Below are 19,767 nucleotides of genomic sequence, written 5' to 3' on the forward strand. Positions count from 1 at the left end.
CCTGTGTAAAAGGGGCCTAAGGGATAGCCCTCCCCATTCTGTGCAATGATTACTGTATGCATGTTGCCACTAATATGTCTAAATACAGACTGTCCATAGTTCCCATCTACAGTATATATGGTAATGTTAGCTTGTCTACTCAATATACACTCAAATTGGCTGCTTTTGCCCATAATTGCACTTACCATACAAACTTTTTCATTGACCCTCTTAAGCCCCATACACATGATGAGACTATTGGGGGTTTTTTTGCATGGTAGCCTTGTATTGATAATAAAAGGGTTAGAAAAGTTACAAAAATTCTCATAGGACAGAACAAAAATTCGGAAGTGATTTCATGTATTGTAGTGTATTTGTTTTGTATTTTTGGACGAAAACTAAAGGTTAAACTAAAATTGTATGATCTGGTATTGTATGAGAAAAATTTTGTGCTTCTCTCTTTAAATAATTCCAAGGGAAAGCTGTGTACTAACGATCAGATTATTGTACGATCACTTCGAAAGCAGTATATTTTGTATGATTTTCTGATCGTGTGTACTAGGCTTTAGTGGAGTTTCAGCTACTGTATTATTTTCTTGTTCTTGTTCTGACAAAAGCTGATTATCTGGTCTTCCCTAGAAAACATGGCCCTTAGATCTAAGTTTTGTGCCAGAACTTTGTGGGCTGTTTTTTTTTTTTTTCATTTTTGTAAATTAATGTATGTATTCGGTACCTTTAAGGGTTAATTGTAATAAAATGTATTTTTGTTTTTGTGCTTTTTTTTCCTAAGAAACATTGTGACAGGCAAAAGTCTAATCTTCGAATCCGTTTCCGGCCATCTTTGTTCCAGCATGTCGGCCTGCACTCTTCTTTAGCAGGGAAAATACAAAAACTCACAGTAAGTGGTAGCTTGGCTTCCTCACACAGTATTGTAGGGCACTTTCACACTGGCTGGGGGGGCAGTAAAAACAGGTGGGGTTTTAACGACCCCCCCCCCCCCCAAAATTCTAAAAATACAACCTGACTTACTTATGCCGTGACCATGATGCTTTGCTTAGTGCCCACAGCAATTTTAACTTGGGCTGCAGAGTTTGACAAGCAGTTGTTTATGTCTGCCTTCCTTGTTAAGCCTGTCAAACGTTTTTTAAAGGAGAGGCCAAAAAAATGGTGGGTGTTGCAGTTTTTTATGTCACTCAGTTTTTGCTCAGTGGTTATTCAAATGCAGTTTTTTTTAGAAAAAAAAAACACTTTTTTTAATTTTAATGTGCAAAATCATAATATAAAACCCAATTGTTTGGTAAAATGTAAAAGATGATGTTATAACGAGTAAATAGACTAAAACATGTCATGCTTTAAAATTGCACCCGTGCAAAGGTGACAAATGACGTCCATTTTATTATCCATAGGTGACACTGTAAAAGCCTTTACAAGTTACAACTTTAGATTTACACAGGAGGTCTGGTTTACTGCCCTCGATCTGATCATGGTTCATGGTGATACCTCAAATGTGTGTGATGTTTGCTGTTTGCACGCTGTTTATCACTTTTGTTGTTATCACGGGGAATATAAACATCCCCTGTGATAGCAATAGGCAGTGACAGGTTCTCTTTACTGAGAAATCTGATCACATGCTTTCTCAATTTAAAAATGGCTCTGTTTACATCCAACGAAACCAGAAATGATAAATGCTCATCGCTCACGGTTTCTGAGACCATAGAGATGATCGGAGCCGTTCCAGTCTCCAGTCAGTAAGCGGAACCACCGATTGAACACTTGGGCCTCCTGATCTGACGAGAGAGCCATGGGAAGGGGCGGGAACTTCCTCTCCTGCTGCTTGTAAAGGCAATTCAGCTGCTAATTAGCCGCTAGGATTGCTTTTATATAAATCAAGATGATGTCTGCAGCTGCAGGCATCATCCTGGTATAATCACATGAAGTCCAGTAGTGTACTGGTACTCTATATCATAGCACCATTCTATTCAAATTATTATGTTTTTAGCTTGAGTTGGGTCCAAACCCTGAATTAGCTGTATTACTGAGCTAGTAAGTTGTGGATGGGAAATTCCCTGCCCTACAGCTGCACGTACGCAATGGGGCGGGGATGCTTGTGACATCATTGACCAAATGGGGGTGGGGACTCTCCCCTGCCTGCGCCTCACTGGGCCATCAGGGACACGATCATGTTTCAGCTTCCCATGGGTTCAGGAGAATGGAGTTTATATCCAGTTCAAATCTGAACCCAGCTCATTCCTACTTTTAAAGCCAACTTTAACAACACATTTTGGACTCTTATACTTCTTAGTGGCTCCAGTTGCAATATATGACTACAAGAGTCAAGAGTTCCCAATTTTGACAACTTACTATGGAGGGCCATTACTAAAGACAAATGATGATGAGGGATTTCACATTGTAAATTAATAAATAATTGACTAACCCATCTGCATGTGTATTCAATACATTAAGGGGGGGGGGGGGAAACTGCTGGGAAATAATCTCACTACAAGAGTCGCTTTGCTGATGGGTAACTCAAACCACTAGTGCCCATTCTAAAGTGAAATTTAGGCTTTGAATAAATTTAGACATTAGCCAAATCATTGGAAGGAAATTGGCATGTTCCTGCATCAGAGCAGTCCATCAATAATACTATTATTAGTGGCAAAAGTTTTTCTTTTCTGCCTCTTCCTTAGGATAAAGATTTCTTAAAACCATTGCTACATAAAATTCATGTGAATCCACCAGCTGAAGTCTCCACTTCTTTGAAAGTGTACCAAGGCCACACTCTAGAGAAGACCTACTTGGGAGAGGACTTCTTCTGGGCGATCACCCCTTTGGCTGGAGACTACATCTTATTCAAGTTTGATAAACCAGTACACGTAGAAAGGTTAGTACTTATACTACATATTATTGGGAATACTAATGCTGGCATTACCATGGGGAACTGCTACTACCAGTTCAGACAAAGGAGACATATTCAAAAGATATTCACTTGTTGTACCTAGGGGGTACCACTTGTATATGTTTTGGAACTTCCCTCTGCAAATAAATCATTTTACTTGCTTAAATTGTTACTAAGCATAGGACCTTACATTCACTCTATCTGGTCTCCCACAGTGCACACTGCATGGGAATGCAATTATTTTAGTAAATATAAACTGTTAAATACCTTTACTCATCAGCAGTTAGAGCAGTCTTGTGACTTCTATCAGTGTCCAGCCGAGCACTGGTTAAAGCTTGTAGGAGGAGTTTTCATTCTGCTTTAGGAGGATGCAGAATCCCTAACCTTTGTCTGGACAGTGCTGATTGGCCCTGTGCTGATCACATGCACAGTCCCAAGAAGAAAAAAACCTCTTCAGCAATACATACTAAACTGAGCATGTGCAGAGTGCCTCCACACGATGTCTTATCAGGAGATAAGAGAGGGACACTGGAATAAGGGGAGGATCAGAGAGGTCAGGATCAAACAGCATGTTTAAACAATGTAGAGGATTAACCCCTTAAGTTCCACAGTGAGTATAACAAGCATGCTTTCCTGCATATACAGACAGATTTTACTATTATGGTTTTAGTGACACTTTAAATATGTCCCAGAGCCGCTATAGATACAGCAGCCAAGTTTTGAAACTGTTTTGTAAAGGACTGAAAACAATTGATTGTGTGAGTTTTAATGGGGCAGCGTTTCGTGGTCAGTGTAAGTATAGTGCAAGTGGTAAATTCTTTAACATACAGTGTATGGAAAAAACAATCTTTAAGAAAGCCATGTGGTCACAATAGCTTTGCAAGCTGTATAATTGCAGTATCATTTTATTGTGTAGGGAAAGCAAGTGCGCTTATAGTAGCACAAACAAGTGTGTTCGTATAGAAGGATCTGGCAGCATATAATGGCACAGAGTAAAGCAGTCACTTCACAGTTTGGTGGGCCTTCCCATATACTTTAAACAGCCGAACTCTGGCTTTCTGATTTTTTAAAAATTACCGTAAATGCCAGGCACATGGTAAAATAAAAAATACCCAGTCTCTGGTGCTCACTGTCCAGAACCTGTCCTCTTCTGAGCTGAATGAAGCCCAGTATCATTCATTTCACTTCCTGTGTGCTCAGGGTATCAAGGACCTGTTACCTGGAGCTGTATCATCAAACCACCCTGAACTCACAGGTACCACGTGATTATGTGGTTATGTTCTCTGCAGCATTCCATAGCTGCCCATTGCTGGATGCAGAGGATGAAGAGGGCCTGTGACATCATGGGACCAGACTGAAGACAGCAGGATTTGAAGTGGTTGTAAAGCTTCAGATTTTGCTTTTTAAATAAGAAACATGCCATACTTACCTGCTCTGTGCAAAACCATTGCCCTGATCCTCTTCTCGGGTCCCCTGCCGGTGCCCAGGCCTCTCCCCCCTGCTTCGTGCCCCCGAACAAACTACTTGCTCTGGGGGCATTCGTGTGTGATCACTCCCGAGCCGCCTCAGTTTGTTTATGAGACACAGAGCCTGGCTCGACCCCTCCTCCCACTCTCTCTTCACTTGCTATAATTAATAGCAGTGGGAACCAATAGCTCCTGCTGCTGTCTCTCAGCAAATGAGGAGACAGAGACCCAGGAGAGCTTCTGCTCTCGTGCACATCGCTGGATCGGAATCGGGATCAGGTAAGTAGAAGTGGGTGATGAGGGGGTAGCTGCACACTGAAAGTTTTGTATCTTCATGCATAGAATGCATGAAAGTAAAACAAAACTTCAGCCTTTAGAACCGCTTTAAGGTATGTATACTGCATTTTATTTTTAAGATGTGCGGGTCAAAAAAAAAAGTTGAAGGGCTTAATTTGTTTTAAATGCAGAGACGTATAAGAAAAACTTCCACATTATGTTCAAATGTTTATACATGCTATAGCATTGCCAAGTATTAGGGACATTACTTGCCTTTATTTCCGGATTAAGGGGATACTCCAGCCAAAACAGATATTTCAGTTTGGGATAGATGCTGGCAAAGTGAATCACTTACTAGCTTTTTATATCTCTGAACTTGTAGTATTAAGATCTCTGTATCTCATTTCTGTCTAGTTGCTTTAGCCAGTATAACCATAAATTCAATATCAGTTCTGAGTGGACTGACACCGACAAAACAGGTTCTGTGCCAAACCAGTTCGACATACAGGGGCACATCTCCAATCTGTCCTAACTCCCCAATACTAAGTAGGGCTATCATGGTAAAGTATGGATTTCTTGGAATACTTGCTTTGTCTTTTTTCATGCATATTATTTGTCTACTTGACAGCCCATATACACAAGTGCATAGTATGTATTGGCGATTCTACAGTCCAGGAAGATTGATTAAAGGCCCTCCAATTGGCCATGTGTAATCTAATATTTTTTTTTCATATGCCTGTGAATGACAAATGCTTTGTTTGCGTAAACCAAATGTTATGCAGGATTATAAATTGAAGTGCCTTAGTATAGCTATTGTTCAGGGTGATGCAATCTGGGCTGCCTGATATAAATTAAAGAGCAAGATGGATCCCTCTATAATTTCATATGATTAAAATATGCAATTACTTCAGCAGCTGCATGGATCAGAAGCAAACACAGCACTCACAGATTATTTATTTCTTTTTTTTTTTAAACAAACCAACTGTCATTAGTTTAATACTGAGTAGAAAAAAAAATATCAGCTACAGAGTACTGAAGAGAAATGTAATTTAATTTAGTAAAGATGGTTCACATTGCTGTATATATTAGCGCTTGATTTTTTTCTTCTTGATGGGAGTGGCTAGCCCTCTTCTGATGATGGAATTTTTGGTCCTTTATTAAACAGCTGCAGTTAGTCTTGTGTACTTATTGTTAGGAGAAATATCATTTGATTTAATAAGGATGGTGCACATTGCTATGTATATTACCATAGGAATCTGATATTTTCTAATATTTAAGTGGAAGTGCCTTGCCTTCTTCTGATGTTAAGAAATGATGATCCTTTGGGCTGTGGTTAGACTTGTGTACTCATTGTTTACCTGGACAGAGAGTGGGGTGTGATTATAAAAAAAAAAAAAATCATAAGCTGTCCATCAGTCAAAACTACATATAAATTAGTTCTGTGCGAATAGGGCAAAATTTAATATTCTCAGGCTATATTCTCTACTGTTTGAACGTGTATGTATGAAAAATACCTAATTATGGCCACTAGATGGTGCTGACTATCATAGGAAAGAAGTATGTTTCTCTGCTCCATCTAGTGCAGTGGTCTCCAAACTGTGGTCTGGGTGCTGGATGTGGTCCTTTATTTACCTTTATCTTGCCCTTGGGGCACTATTCCTTCCACTGACACCAGTGATGGGACACTATTCCACCCACTGATGCCAGAACAATTTCTATTCCCACTGGCCACACTGTGGCCACCCTAAGGTCTGAAGGACAGTAAACTGGCCCTTTGTTTAGAAAGTCTGGAGACCCCTGATCTAGTGGCTTTAGGTGTCTGTTTATCATGCAGCGGTAAATTACTGCTGCTTACTTCTCTGGCATTTTCAGAGGAGACAGCTTTCCTCTGATTGCCTGTTTATGAAGTGGTGTAGATCACTTCTCCTAAAGAGGGGTGAAGTGATCTACAAACGCTCTGAAATCTTGAAAACGACCGCTGTTACTGCGAGATATAGCGAGATTACAATAAGAGATCAGTCAAACACACAATTTATTAAGCAGCGGTAACTTACCGCTGCTTAGTTGGTGGCTTTCTCAGAGGAGACCGCTCAGTACCTCACTACACTGCATACACAAATACACACACACACAGTGTTTCTAACTTGCTCTACGCGATTGGGAGTTGTAAGTCCTTCCTCCTGAGTTCTCCCGGGATTCACTCTTCTCTCCCCGTTTCTCCACCTCTGGGCTGGAGAACCTGGAGGGAGAATTTTCACATAGATTGGCAGTGAAGGGCTGACATTGCTCCTTCATAAACTGGCCGTTTCTGTGTCTGTCAATGACAGATTCTCAGTGTGCTGAGACAATCAGAAGAGAACATGTTCTCTGATGATCATCTCTGTTTCATAAACCACTAATGTACTGATATCAGCAGCGATCCTCAGGAGAATACACCAATCAGCCTTAACATTATGACCACTGATAGGTAAAGTGAAAAGTATTACAATGGTATCTGAAAGCGGGTGCTGATGGCCAAGTGTAAGGATTTGACAAGGGCCAAATTGTTATGGCTAGAAGACTGGGTTAGAGCAACTCCAAAACTGCAGCTTTTGTGGGATCTCCCTGGTCTGCAGTGGTCAGGACCTACCAAAAGTGGTCCAAGGAAGGAAACCCAGCGAACCTGCAGCAGAGTCATAGGTGACCAAGGCTCGTTGATGCATGTGGGGAGCAAAGGCTGGCCCATGTAGTCTGATCCAATAGAAGCACTACTTCTACTACTACTTTCACTGGTGAGAGGCTGGACTAAGCTTTCATACAGATGACTAGACTCAGTGTCAGGTCTTGGGGACTGTGCGGATTGCTAGTTTTATGCAAGTACTATTAAATCTGCAGAATCCCAGGTGACATCAGGCCATAAGCAGCCCCAGTATCCAGAGGAGGGATATCCTTACCAGGCTATACATCCATTCCACCTTAAAGGGGACCTCTGGCAGACTTCATCATATACTATACATTGCGCATTTTAAATGCACATCTGGTGAGTGTGAATTTTTACCACTTTCTGCACTTCACCGAATCATCTCTTATATGAATTATACATATATTGGAATACAGAATTCCTCATTTTAAGCGCAAGAGATATTCCACATTTAAGGACTATTTGCACTTTTTATGGGACATTTATTCATTGTTTATTGATGTTTACCATTTTCAATCACACACAAGTCCGTTTCATATATCGTTTTTATTTCACATAATAATTCTTGGATTCACATGCACTGGGCACTTTATGCATTTATCAGTTGTGTATATCATTTTATAGCGCTGCACTCCTATGTTACTTATGCTCTTGTGGCATCCATGGCTAGACAGGTCAGGGAAGTTCTGGCAGCAAAAAGGGGACCTTACTCAATATTAGATGGGTAATCATAATGTTATGGCTGATCAATGTATAGCCTGAAAATATTCACACGGAACAAATTTACATGCAGTTTCCATGGAGGAACAGTTATGCAAAGTTTTATAGATATATCCACAAGTGTCCAATAAATGTACATTTTGTAGTTGTTTCCCAATGCATTTGGTGTACAAAGTCATATTTACGCTGTTTCTTCAACACTTTTCTTTTGCTGTAGAAGTCACAAAGAATAGAGCAGGATCCAGGTTGTCTGCACAGCCTCACCATGCAATCTGATCATCGCTAACTTTGTTGTTAGGAATGGGGTAGATCAGTGGTGGGCAACCTTTTTTTTCAACTGAGCCAAATCTCGCCAAAACCATGATTGAAATTTATTTTGAGAGCCACATTTTTAAAACTGAAAATACATCTCCCATATAGTAATTCATCCCCCATAGTAATTCATCCCCCATATAGTAATTCATCCCCCATAGTGTAATTCATCCCCCATAGTGTAATTCATCCCCCATATAGTAATTCATCCCCCATCGTAATTCATCCCCCATCGTAATTCATCCCCCATAGAGTAATTCATCCTCCATATAGTAATTCATCCCCCATATAGTAATTCATCCCCCATATAGTAATTCATCCCCCATAGTAATTCATCCCCCATAGTAATTCATCCCCCATAGTAATTCATCCCCCATATAGTAATTCATCCCCCATATAGTAATTCATCCCCCATAGCAATTCATCCCCCGTATAGTATTTCATCCCTCGTATAGTATTTCATCCCCCGTATAGTATTTCATCCCCCATATAGTATTTCATCCCTCATAGTATTTCATCCCCCATATAGTAATTCATCCCTCATATAGTAATTCATCCCTCATATAGTAATTCATCCCTCATATAGTATTTCATCCCTCATATAGTATTTCATCCCTCATATAGTATTTCATCCCTCATATAGTATTTCATCCCTCATATAGTAATTCATCCCCCCATATAGTAATTCATCCCTCATATAGTATTTCATCCCCCATATAGTAATTCATCCCCCATATAGTAATTCATCCCCCATATAGTAATTCATCCCCCATATAGTAATTCATCCCTCATATAGTAATTCATCCCTCATATAGTAATTCATCCCTCATATAGTATTTCATCCCCCCATATAGTATTTCATCCCCCCATATAGTATTTCATCCCCCCATATAGTATTTCATCCCTCATAAAGTAATTCATCCCTCATAAAGTAATTCATCCCTCATATAGTAATTCATCCCTCATATAGTATTTCATCCCTCATATAGTATTTCATCCCTCATATAGTATTTCATCCCTCATATAGTATTTCATCCCCCCATATAGTAATTCATCCCTCATATAGTATTTCATCCCCCCATATAGTAATTCATCCCTCATAAAGTAATTCATCCCTCATATAGTATTTCATCCCCCACAGTACTATCCCCCCCCCTTCTAGTAAGCCAAGTCCCCCGTGTCAATTCACTTACCTTTTGCGTTCCTCTCGCTGTCTTCCCGCGCCGTTCGGGTCTTCAGGGCGGACTGTGAGAGGAGCCTAGCTCCCCTCCCCTCACGTTCGGCACGCTGCCCCGCCTACACACATCCTGACAGCCACATCCGCGGGCCGGATTAAAAGGTCCGCGCGGACTTTTGGGGCTGCCAACCGAGAGGAGGCAGGGGAGCGGCAGACCGAGAGGAGGGAGGGGAGCGGCCGACCGAGAGGAGGGAGGGGAGCGGCCGACCGAGAGGAGGGAGGGGAGCGGCCGACCGAGAGGAGGGAGGGGAGCGGCCGACCGAGAGGAGGGAGGGGAGCAGGCGCCCGGCACACAGAAGAGCCGCATTAGAGTGGGTAAAGAGCCGCATGTGGCTCGCGAGCCGCGGCTTGCCGACCACTGGGGTAGATACTACTCTGATTAATTTGTGGATATTTCATCTTTTCCGGACGCTTGTGGGGTGGGGATTCCATTTTTGGATATGCAAAAGTATTTGTAAGCAGAGTAGTGTTATATTGTCTATAACAATAAACTTCAGTAAACTGCACCGACAGCATACAAGGAGTATCTGATGGGTAACAAATGTGTTCTTTAGAACACTGATATATAGGATGTTGCACATAACTGCAGTAGTTCTCCATCTTTTCTCTGGTACTAAGGTAGTGCACATAGCCAACATGTCTGCATTATGTGTGTAATCAAGCAAAACACCTATGTCCAAAAGGCTCTGATGGAAGAAGTCATTCCTTGACTAGTTCTAGAAGCTAAATCTTTGAACTGACGCACTGCTCTGAAATACACTATATTGCCAAAAGTATTGGGGCACATGCCTTTACACTCACACAGAAACTTTAATGGCATCGCAGTCTTAGTCTGTAGGGCTCAATATTGAGTTAGCCAACCCTTTGCAGCTATAGCAGCTTCAACTCTTCTGGGAAGGCTGTCAGCAAGGTTTAGGAGTGTGTCTATGGGAATCGTTTACCATTCTTCCAGAAGCACATTTGTGAGGTCATGCACTGATGTCAAACGAGAAGGCCTGACTCGCAGTCTCTGCTCTAAATCATTCCAAAGGTGTTCTATCGGGTTGACGTCAGGTCTCTGTGCAGGCCAGTCAAGTTCCTCCACCCCAAACTTGCTCATCTATGTCTTTATGGACTTTTCTTTGTGCACTGGTGTGCAGTCATGTTGGAACAGGAAGGGGCCATCCCCAAAATGTTCCCACAAAGTTGGGAGCATGAAATTGTCCAAAATGTCTTGGTATGCTGACGCCTTAAGAGTTCCCTTCCCTTCACCCCTGAAAAACAACCCCACACCATAATCCCCCCTCCACTAAACTTTACACTTGGCACAATACAGTCAGGCAAGTATACTCCTGGCAATCGCCAAACCCAGACACGTCTATCAGATTGTCAGACAGAGAAGTGCAATTTGTCACTCCAGAGAACATGTCTGCACTGCTCTAGAGTCCAGTGGTGGTGTGCTTTACACCATTGCATCCGACGCTTTGCATTGCACTTGGTGATGTAAGGCTGGGATGCAGCTGCTCGGCCATGGAAACCCATTCCATGAAATTCTCTACGCACTGTTGTTTGTTGCGCTAATCTGAAAGCTACATGAAGTTTGGAGGTCTTTAGTTATTGACTCTGCAGACAGTTGGTGACTTCAGCATGCACTGACCCCACTTTGTCATTATATGTGGCCTACCACTTGGTGGCTGAGTTGCTGTTGTTGCCAGTTGCTTCCACTTTGTTATAATACCATTAACAGTTGACCGTGGAATATTTAGTAGCAAGGAAATTTCACAGATGGACTTATTGCAGAGGTGGTAACCTATTACGGTACAACGATTGAATTCACTGAGCTCCTGAGAATGATCTATTCTTTCACAAATGTTTGTAGAAGCAGTCTACATGCCTAGGTGCTTGATTTTATACACCTGTGGTCATGGAGGTGATTGGAACACCTGAATCCAATGATTTGGAGGGGTGTCCCAGTATTTTTGGCAATATAGAGTAGCATGCAGTCAGCTTGTTATGGATGCCTGTACCCAAGAAAAAAAAATGTATACAGTGCTGAAAGCATATATAAATGCTCCAGATACTTTTACATGTGATGTAACATATATAACGTACGGTAAATAAATAACATACAAAGGTCCGAAAATGATCATATGCCCTAAAATAAATTAAATGGTGAATAGGATAGAGGTTTCCATCACCAATATCAGCATGCAATCAAATACAAAAAGTCTAATGGTGAATTGACTTTGTTTATTTTTATACCTAAAAAAAGCCTTCACGCCACATTGGGTTGCTTTATGGCAGAGCACTATTCGTCAGATGACAGCAGTAGCACATTATTTTAATATAGAATCCTACCCATGTATTTCTCTGGTTCAGAATGTGAGGTGAGATGCATGTAGAGGCCATTGCTAGTGCTATTATAAAAAATTGTATTTACATAAATTTGGTAAGCCATGCACCGCCATCAAAAATAGTACAGTTGGGTATATCCTGGTGCCACCCTCACTCTTAGAGTGAGTGTAACTTGCAAAAACAAAAAAAATACAGTAAATGGTTGTTCCATTCAGTCCTAAAATCATCAATTCAGATGTCCGGAAATTCTCTAAAAACAGCAGAGGCCAGCAGTGTGATAATTAAACTGGAGGGGATGTGGAGAGAGAAGTAGAGGGGAATAGCCTATTGTTTATTGTTACATGAAGAGGACTATTCCTGCATTTCTGTAGGTGGGCTTCTTACTGCTCATTTCTATAGATGTCTGATGACAAGGACCAGCCACATCTGGAAGGATGCATGCTCTGATTTAACCACTCCAGGGTTTTTATAATTTATTTAAGGGTTAATTCACCTTTACTAAAACATTACCTATGAGGATAATGGGCATCTATAGATAAAAACAAACTGTGTGTCTCGGACTAAAGTTGAGTAATGTCTTTGCTATAGGTTTAGACCATTTACATACCTCATGAAACGTAACCTGAAAACTCCCCAGACATTGCTAATTGAGGCCTAGTTATTTATGTTCACCTTCACCATCACTGGAGTGAGCTCTGAAACGCTGAACTCTGCATCAGGAGAGAAAAGGTGCACATGGGGGGTTTGAATCAGAGAAAAAGTTCACCCCTGTGATGGTGGAGGTGAGCAGTAATGACTAGGCCCCACTTAGCAACATCCTGGCAGTAGGTCTAAGGTATGTAAACAGCCTTCACCTACAGCAAGGGCATTACTCAACTTTAGTCAGAGCTACACAGCTGGTTTTTGTCTTACAGACACCCCTTACCTGCATAGACAGTTTTTTTTTTGGTGAAGGTGAACTAACCCTTAAAGGGTCTTCGTAGCCAGCAGTAAGAAAATTTGAACTTGTAGAACTGTTTACAATTCCGGTAGATCTGCCAGGGAAAAAGGAACAAATTTGAAGGGTTATAGTTGCAAACTTGCTTGATTTGTTTTAGCAAAGATGAAAGGATCTGATGTGTATTAAAGGCAATCTTTGGCTACAGAAGTATTAGGTTACCATTGCATAGCCCTGAACTTCTAAACATATACCGTACATGGCTGACACGTACACTTCATTATTCATTATAGGTACTTATATAGCGGCATCAGTTTACACAGCGCTTTACATATATATTGTACATTCACATCAGTCCCTAACCCTCAAGGCTTGTACAATCTAAGGTCCCTAACTTACATTCATACATATACATACTATGGACAATTTAGACAGGATCCAATTAACCTACCAGCATGTCTTTGGAGTGTGGGAGGAAACTGGAGTACCCGGAGGAAACCCACACAGGGAGAACATGCAAACTCCAGGCAGGTGGTTGGGATTCGAACCAACGACCCTAGTACTGACAGGTGGAAGTGCTAACCATTTAGCCACTGTGCTGCCCTATATATATATATATATATATACATTTTTTTTTTTTTTTTACTTTTCTGTTACCCTCAAGCCCCAATCACGTACACTACTAAAACACCATGTTAGTTATTTCAGTTGTCACTACATAGTCTTGTCTAGCAATTCATCCACAAATGTGCACTCCTTTTGTAGTGAAGACCTACCTATACTACAGTTTACAAAAAATATGTGCTAGTAAATATGCATTAGTGCAGCTTGTACAAGTGGTTGTTTGCAGCAAGTAAATACAAAATGGCTAAATGTATTTAAAAGTCTGGTACATTAATTAGACAGGTTTGCATTTATCTACTTTTGGTATTTCCAGACTGTTCCTTTTTTATTTTATTTTTTCAATGTAGGTATCTCTTTCGAAGTGGTAATCCTGAACACCCTGGAGACTTGCTGATAAACACAACAGTGGAAGTGCTACCTTACCAGGTAATATGTTAATAAGGTACAGCTGGCTGTGGGCATTAGGTAGTAAATTATTAGGTGCAAATTATGTTGGCCACACACTGTTTTTGTTTTTTTTTTTTGGTTTGTTTTTTAAAGCTGATGTTTAGGTATGATTTTTATTGCGTAGTTACTGTACATTGGGCCAGGTAGCAGGGATAAATCACACTAAGGGCTTTGGAGGCAAGGACACAGTATAATATTTCTCGGAAAAAAAGTTGTTTCCTGTTTTCTATGCTGAAGTAAGCTTATTTTGTTTATTTATTTATATAGTATTGATTCTGTATATACGTAAATATGTTTTATTATGTTGTTTGTTTGTAAGATTTTTAATAAACAAACATTTACACAGTATAAAAGGAGGTGTTCTTTTTCATATTTTCATGTCTAAGGTTTACAGCCACTTTAACCCCTTTTGCTCACCCTGGCGTCCCTTGTAAAAGTTCTAAAAGCTCAGAGGGGTAGGTAGGATCGGCGATCATGTGACCACTGTGATTGGCTGTCACAGTGTTCACATGATCGGAAGCTGGTCCCACTGGCTGCCGATCTTTAGTCGGGACCAAGAGCTGTCTTCAGCAGCTCAGTCTTTGTGCTAGAAATGCTCAGTGAGCTCCCAGCATATAAACATTTGTTCACCCAGTGACACACATGTGCAGCATGTGGGTGTTAAAGCTCACCTTTTTTGTTGCTGCACATACTTGGTACTGGGGCATAAAGGGGTTAAAGTGGACCTAAAGTGAAGCATTGCCTCTACTCAGCTAGAGGAAGCCAACATGTGCCTCTAGCACACCCAAAGCCTGCTGTATGCAATGAATGGGAAATGTCAGAAATTTAGTGGCCAGTGAACATGAAGGAGGCCTGCTCTACCAAATGAGTAAACGTTTCTGTACTCCGACTTTGTTTTTTCATGGGAGCAGAGGATTAATTTTATTTACATTAGGTCTGTCTTAAGACTGAAAAAGGTGTCTCGGTAACTAAATGATAGTTCAACAGTAATCAAGTGGTTAAATTAATGGATGCTTGTGCTTTGTTTTTAGAAGGAAATTTTGGATATAAGAAAGAATGCCAAAGACAAGCTTCTGTCAGATGGATTCCTCAGAGTAGGTGAGTTCTGTTATACACTGCAGCATGCACTGACCAGAATTCTGTTGTTAGAAAGAATAAAAAATGCTGCAATCCACATTCCCAGCCCCCTGGCCAAACTGTGTATGGCCAGCTTAACTCACGTTTTTTGGATGTGGCTGCTGCTATTAAATACAGCCTGTCACAAAATAGCAGGTAGGTCTTGACAAGTACATCATAAAAACAGTGGTCATGGGAAACTTGCTTAGGTTTGGAAACTATGCTCCAAGCACAACTGAATGGTCATATACACTGCTCCAAAAAATTAAAGGAACACTTTTTAATAAGAGCATCAAGTCAATTAAACTCCTGGGATATTGATCTGGTTAGTTAAGTAGCAGAGGGGGTTGTTAAACAGTTTCAGCTGCTTTGGTGTTAATTAAATTAACAGGTGCACTAGATGGGCAACAATGAGACGACCCCCAAAACAGGAATGGTTTTACAGCTGGAGGCCACTGACATTTTTTCCCTACTTATCTTTGCAGATTGTTTTTCACTAGTTTTGCATTTGGCTAAGGTCAGTATCACTACTGGTAGCATGAGGCGATACCTGGACCCTACAGAGGTTGCACAGGCAGTCCAACTCCTCCAGGATGGCACATCAATACATGCCATTGCCAGAAGGTTTGCTGTGTCTCTCAGCACAGTCATAAGAGCATGGAGAAGATTCCAGGAGACAGGCAGTTTCTCTAGGAGACCTGGACAGGGCTACAGAGAGTCTTTTACCCATCAGCAGGACCAGTATTTGCTCCTTTGTGCAAGGAGGAACAGGATGACCACCGCCAGAGCCCTATAAAATGACCTCCAGCAAGCCACTGGTGTGAATGTCTCTGACCAAACAATCAGAAACAGACTTTGTGATGGTGGCTTGAGGGCCCGATGTCCTCTAGTGGGCCCTGTACTCACTGCCCAGCACCACAGAGCTTGATTGGCATTTGCCATTGAACACCAGAAATGGCACGTCCGCCACTGTTGCCCTGTGCTTTTCACAGATGAGAGCAGGTTCACTCTGAGCACATGTGACAGACGTGAAAGGGTCTGGAGATGCCGTGGAGAACATTATGCTGCTTGTAACATCGTTCAGCATGACCCTTTTGGTGGTGGGTCAGTGATGGTTTGGGCAGACATATCCATAGAGGGATACACAGATCTCTACAGGCTAGACAATGGCACCCTGACTGCCATTAGGTATCGGGATGAAATCCTTGCACCCATTGTCAGACCCTACGCTGGTGCAGTGGGTCCTGGGTTCCTCCTGGTGCACGACAATGCCTGGCCTCATGTGGCGAGAGTATGCAGGCAATTTCTGGAGGATGAAGGAATTGATACTATTGAACACTCGCCTGACCTAAATCCAATAAAACACATTTGGGATATCATGTTTCAGTCCATCCGTCGTCAACAGGTTGCACCTCAGACTGTCCACGAGCTCAGTGAAAATGGCGCATATGATTGTGCTATCATTTGTTCTGTTTTTCTAAACAAAATCCAGCACATTGGATCAGGCACTTTCGATTGCGACACAAAGCTGGTACACTAATGATGCAAAAAACGAATGACCAAGAATATTTGTTCAGTGTTCTACTTGGCTATGGCCTGCTTAAGAGGGCATTTTACCTCACTTTGTAGATATTTCCCCATATTTCCTTTTGAGTCTGCAGGACAGGAAGTGAAGGGAATCTGCCCAATGGGACACAGATAACAAACAAATAGACAAAGGTTTTACAAATGAATCATTGTCTTTAGATATACTTTAATATGTGGTAGAATTATTTTGTAAAGTTTTGAGTAAATGTCAAGACCTATTTTTCTCACTGTTTGCTGTAACTACTAGGTAAATTTGAAGATGGCGTTGCAGAAGGACCAGTAGATCCCAGTCTGAACCCAATTGCAGCATTCCGACTTTCAGTCCTACAGAATTCAGCTGTATGGATCATTCTCAATGAGGTCAGTGGCAAGATGAAACTTACCACTTACTGTAAAGCTGCTGCTATTTGCTTGTGTTTGATGGCTTTGTTCTTTGTTTCTACTAGATCCACATAAAGAAGATTCAGACTGACTGATGCTTGTGTGTGAGAAGAGGACTTTATTCAAAGAAGTGTCATGGGTGGCCTCCCACCTCTTCATCGTCACTGCCTGATAGAGACACGTGCATGCACCTTAATTCCATTCTTGTGTGTTTCTTTTCAACTCTACCTCTGTGGAACCTGCTGTAGCTGAGAGATTGTATCTATCCATTTCGTGTAAAAAAAAAAAAAAAAAAATCAACCCAACACATTTACCTACAAGAAGCAACCATAATCTTCACCACAACGCTCTTTAATTGTCATTAAATCACTTACAGTTTATATACATTCCATTGGTATGCAGTAGGCCTCGTTTATCATTGTGTCTATCTAAAGGATAGACTGTCTGTGTTGCTCATATAACCAATGTGATTGCTCTTTTGTTTTCTCAGTGAGGTATGAGAGAATAAATGGGTAAATCTGATTGGTTGCTGTAGTCAACTTTTGACAAATACGTCTTAGTATATGTGTGATATAATGTCAGTGTGCTGACAGAGGCAGCATTGACTTGTCCATTCATGTAATGTCACTGGTGTAGGTGGAGGGTCTTCTCTCTGACACAGTCAATCACTAGGTAATCTGGGGACCTCCAGCTGTGGCATATTAATATTTCCCAGCATGCTTTGTCAGCCAAAGGCCACAGCTGACAGGCCACAGGTCGCCTTAACCTGCAATACACTCTCATGGCATTAAGCAGGTGTAGTATATTATAAATAATTACTGAATTAATTAGCAAGATGTGCTCTAGACATATCACAGCTAAAACATCTAAGATGCATTGTGTGGGATGTAATGGAAAAAAAGTCTATTTTTTGTTTTACTAATTTGTATTTTGTAGATAATCAGGGAAATAATTCTGTAAAGTTATATAAATATATACACACAGTCAGCTAATATATTTAAGAGAACATATTTGTGTGCTGTAAAATGTTTTAATTAATTATAGATTTCTTATGTATTTCGTTGTCACATCAGTTTGTATATATGGTGTAAGCATTGATTCTATAGGGAAAAAAACATGTCCTTTGCAGTCATCTTTTTAACGCCCACTGATGCTACTCATTTATTATGTGTATTTTTATTTTGGGAAAAAACAAATCAACACCCAAGCATAGTTCTAATGGTAAATGGACCTGGATTACTTTCTAGCAGTATTAGATCAGAACTAACTTTTTTATCCCAAGCCATTGTCTTGTCACAGTACCATAAAAATTAGTAAACCATTTGCTTACCTTAAAAAAGTGTATGGAAATCACTGTAATAGCAGGCTAAATTATGGTTCTTCTGCTAAAATAAGAAATGGAGCTGAAGAAGTAATGTTCTGCCTGTACACATTTAGCAAGATCCAAGGCTGATGGTCTCTCTTGGTTATTGCCATTACACACGCACCAAGCTCTGAGGGTGATGGTCTCTATTGAGATACGTTTTGCCATTGCACATGCATAAAGCTCTGAAGCTGGTGGTCCCAATAGACATGCTTTCTGCTAGTGCACATGTACCAAGCTGCAAGGCTGCTTGTCTCTACAGAAATGCTTTATGTCAGTATACATATAGCAAGCTCTGATGCTGCTGCTGTATAAAGATACTTTCTTTTAATGCACATGTAGAAAGCTTCAAGGCTGCTGGTCTCTATATTAATGCTTTCTGTCAGTGTACATGTAGGATGCTTCAGTGCTGCTTGTCTGTATAAAGATGCTTTCTCTGAATGCACATGTAGCAAGCTTCAGTGCTGTTGGTCTGTATAAAGATGCTTTCTCTCAATGCACATGTAGCAAGCTTCAGTGCTGCTGGTCTGTATAAAGATGCTTTCTCTCAATGCACATGTAGCAAGCTTCAGTTCCGCTGGTCTGTATAAAGATGCTTTCTCTCAATGCACATGTAGCAAGCTTCAGTGCTGCTGGTCTGTATAAAGATGCTTTCTCTCAATGCACATGTAGCAAGCTTCAGTTCCGCTGGTCTGTATAAAGATGCTTTCTCTCAATGCACATGTAGCAAGCTTCAGTGCTGCTGGTCTGTATAAAGATGCTTTCTCTCAATGCACATGTAGCAAGCTTCAAGGCTTCTGGTCTGTATAATGATGCTTTCTGTAAGTATACATATAGCAAGCTCCAAGGCTGCTGGTCTGTATAAAGATGCTTTCTGTCAATGTACATGTAGCACGCTGCAAGGTTGTTGGCCACTTTAAAGATGTTTTCTGTCAGTTTACATGTAGCAAGCTCCAAGGCTGCTGGTCTGTATAAATAAGCTTTTGATCAGTGCACATGTAGAAAGCTTCAATGCTGCTGGACTCTATTGAGGTCCTTTTTTCCAGTGTACCAAGGCTGCTGGTCTCTATTAAGATGCTTTCTGCCATTGTGTGTGTGTGTATATATATATACAGTTCGGTCCATATATATTTGGACACAGGCACAATTTTAGTTTTTGTTCAGATATTTACCAAAAAATATTCAAGCTATAGTTATATAATGGATATGGGCTGAATGTGCATACTCTCAGGTTTAATTTGAGGGTATGTACATCCAAATTAGAGGAAGGGTTTAGGAATTACAGCTCTTAAGAATAGCCATCCCCACTTTTTCAGGGAACCAAAAGTAATTGGGCAATTGAGTATAATCATAAATAAAATGTTCATTTGTAATATTTTGTTGAGAATCCTTTACTGGCAATGGCTGCCTAA

At 40.8% G+C, this 19,767-nt stretch overlaps 1 protein-coding gene across 1 annotated transcript in view; it reads left to right on the plus strand.

Annotated features, from left to right (window-relative positions):
• Nucleotides 1-19,020, plus strand: part of MGAT4A (alpha-1,3-mannosyl-glycoprotein 4-beta-N-acetylglucosaminyltransferase A) — a 120,305-nt gene extending 101,285 nt beyond the window's left edge. Inside the window, exons 11-16 of the mRNA XM_089693452.1 lie at nucleotides 770-877; nucleotides 2,667-2,860; nucleotides 13,809-13,887; nucleotides 14,940-15,006; nucleotides 16,859-16,971; nucleotides 17,058-19,020. Of these exons, the coding sequence (XP_089549578.1) occupies nucleotides 770-877; nucleotides 2,667-2,860; nucleotides 13,809-13,887; nucleotides 14,940-15,006; nucleotides 16,859-16,971; nucleotides 17,058-17,087 (591 nt within the window). The 3' untranslated portion in view covers nucleotides 17,088-19,020. The remainder of the gene's footprint in view (nucleotides 1-769; nucleotides 878-2,666; nucleotides 2,861-13,808; nucleotides 13,888-14,939; nucleotides 15,007-16,858; nucleotides 16,972-17,057) is intronic.
• Nucleotides 19,021-19,767: the final 747 nt, after the last annotated feature.

This window comes from Staurois parvus, unplaced genomic scaffold (genome assembly GCF_062004578.1).
Source record: "Staurois parvus isolate SC_StPar_1 unplaced genomic scaffold, SC_StPar_1.0 ptg000634l, whole genome shotgun sequence".
Taxonomy (NCBI): domain Eukaryota; kingdom Metazoa; phylum Chordata; class Amphibia; order Anura; family Ranidae; genus Staurois; species Staurois parvus.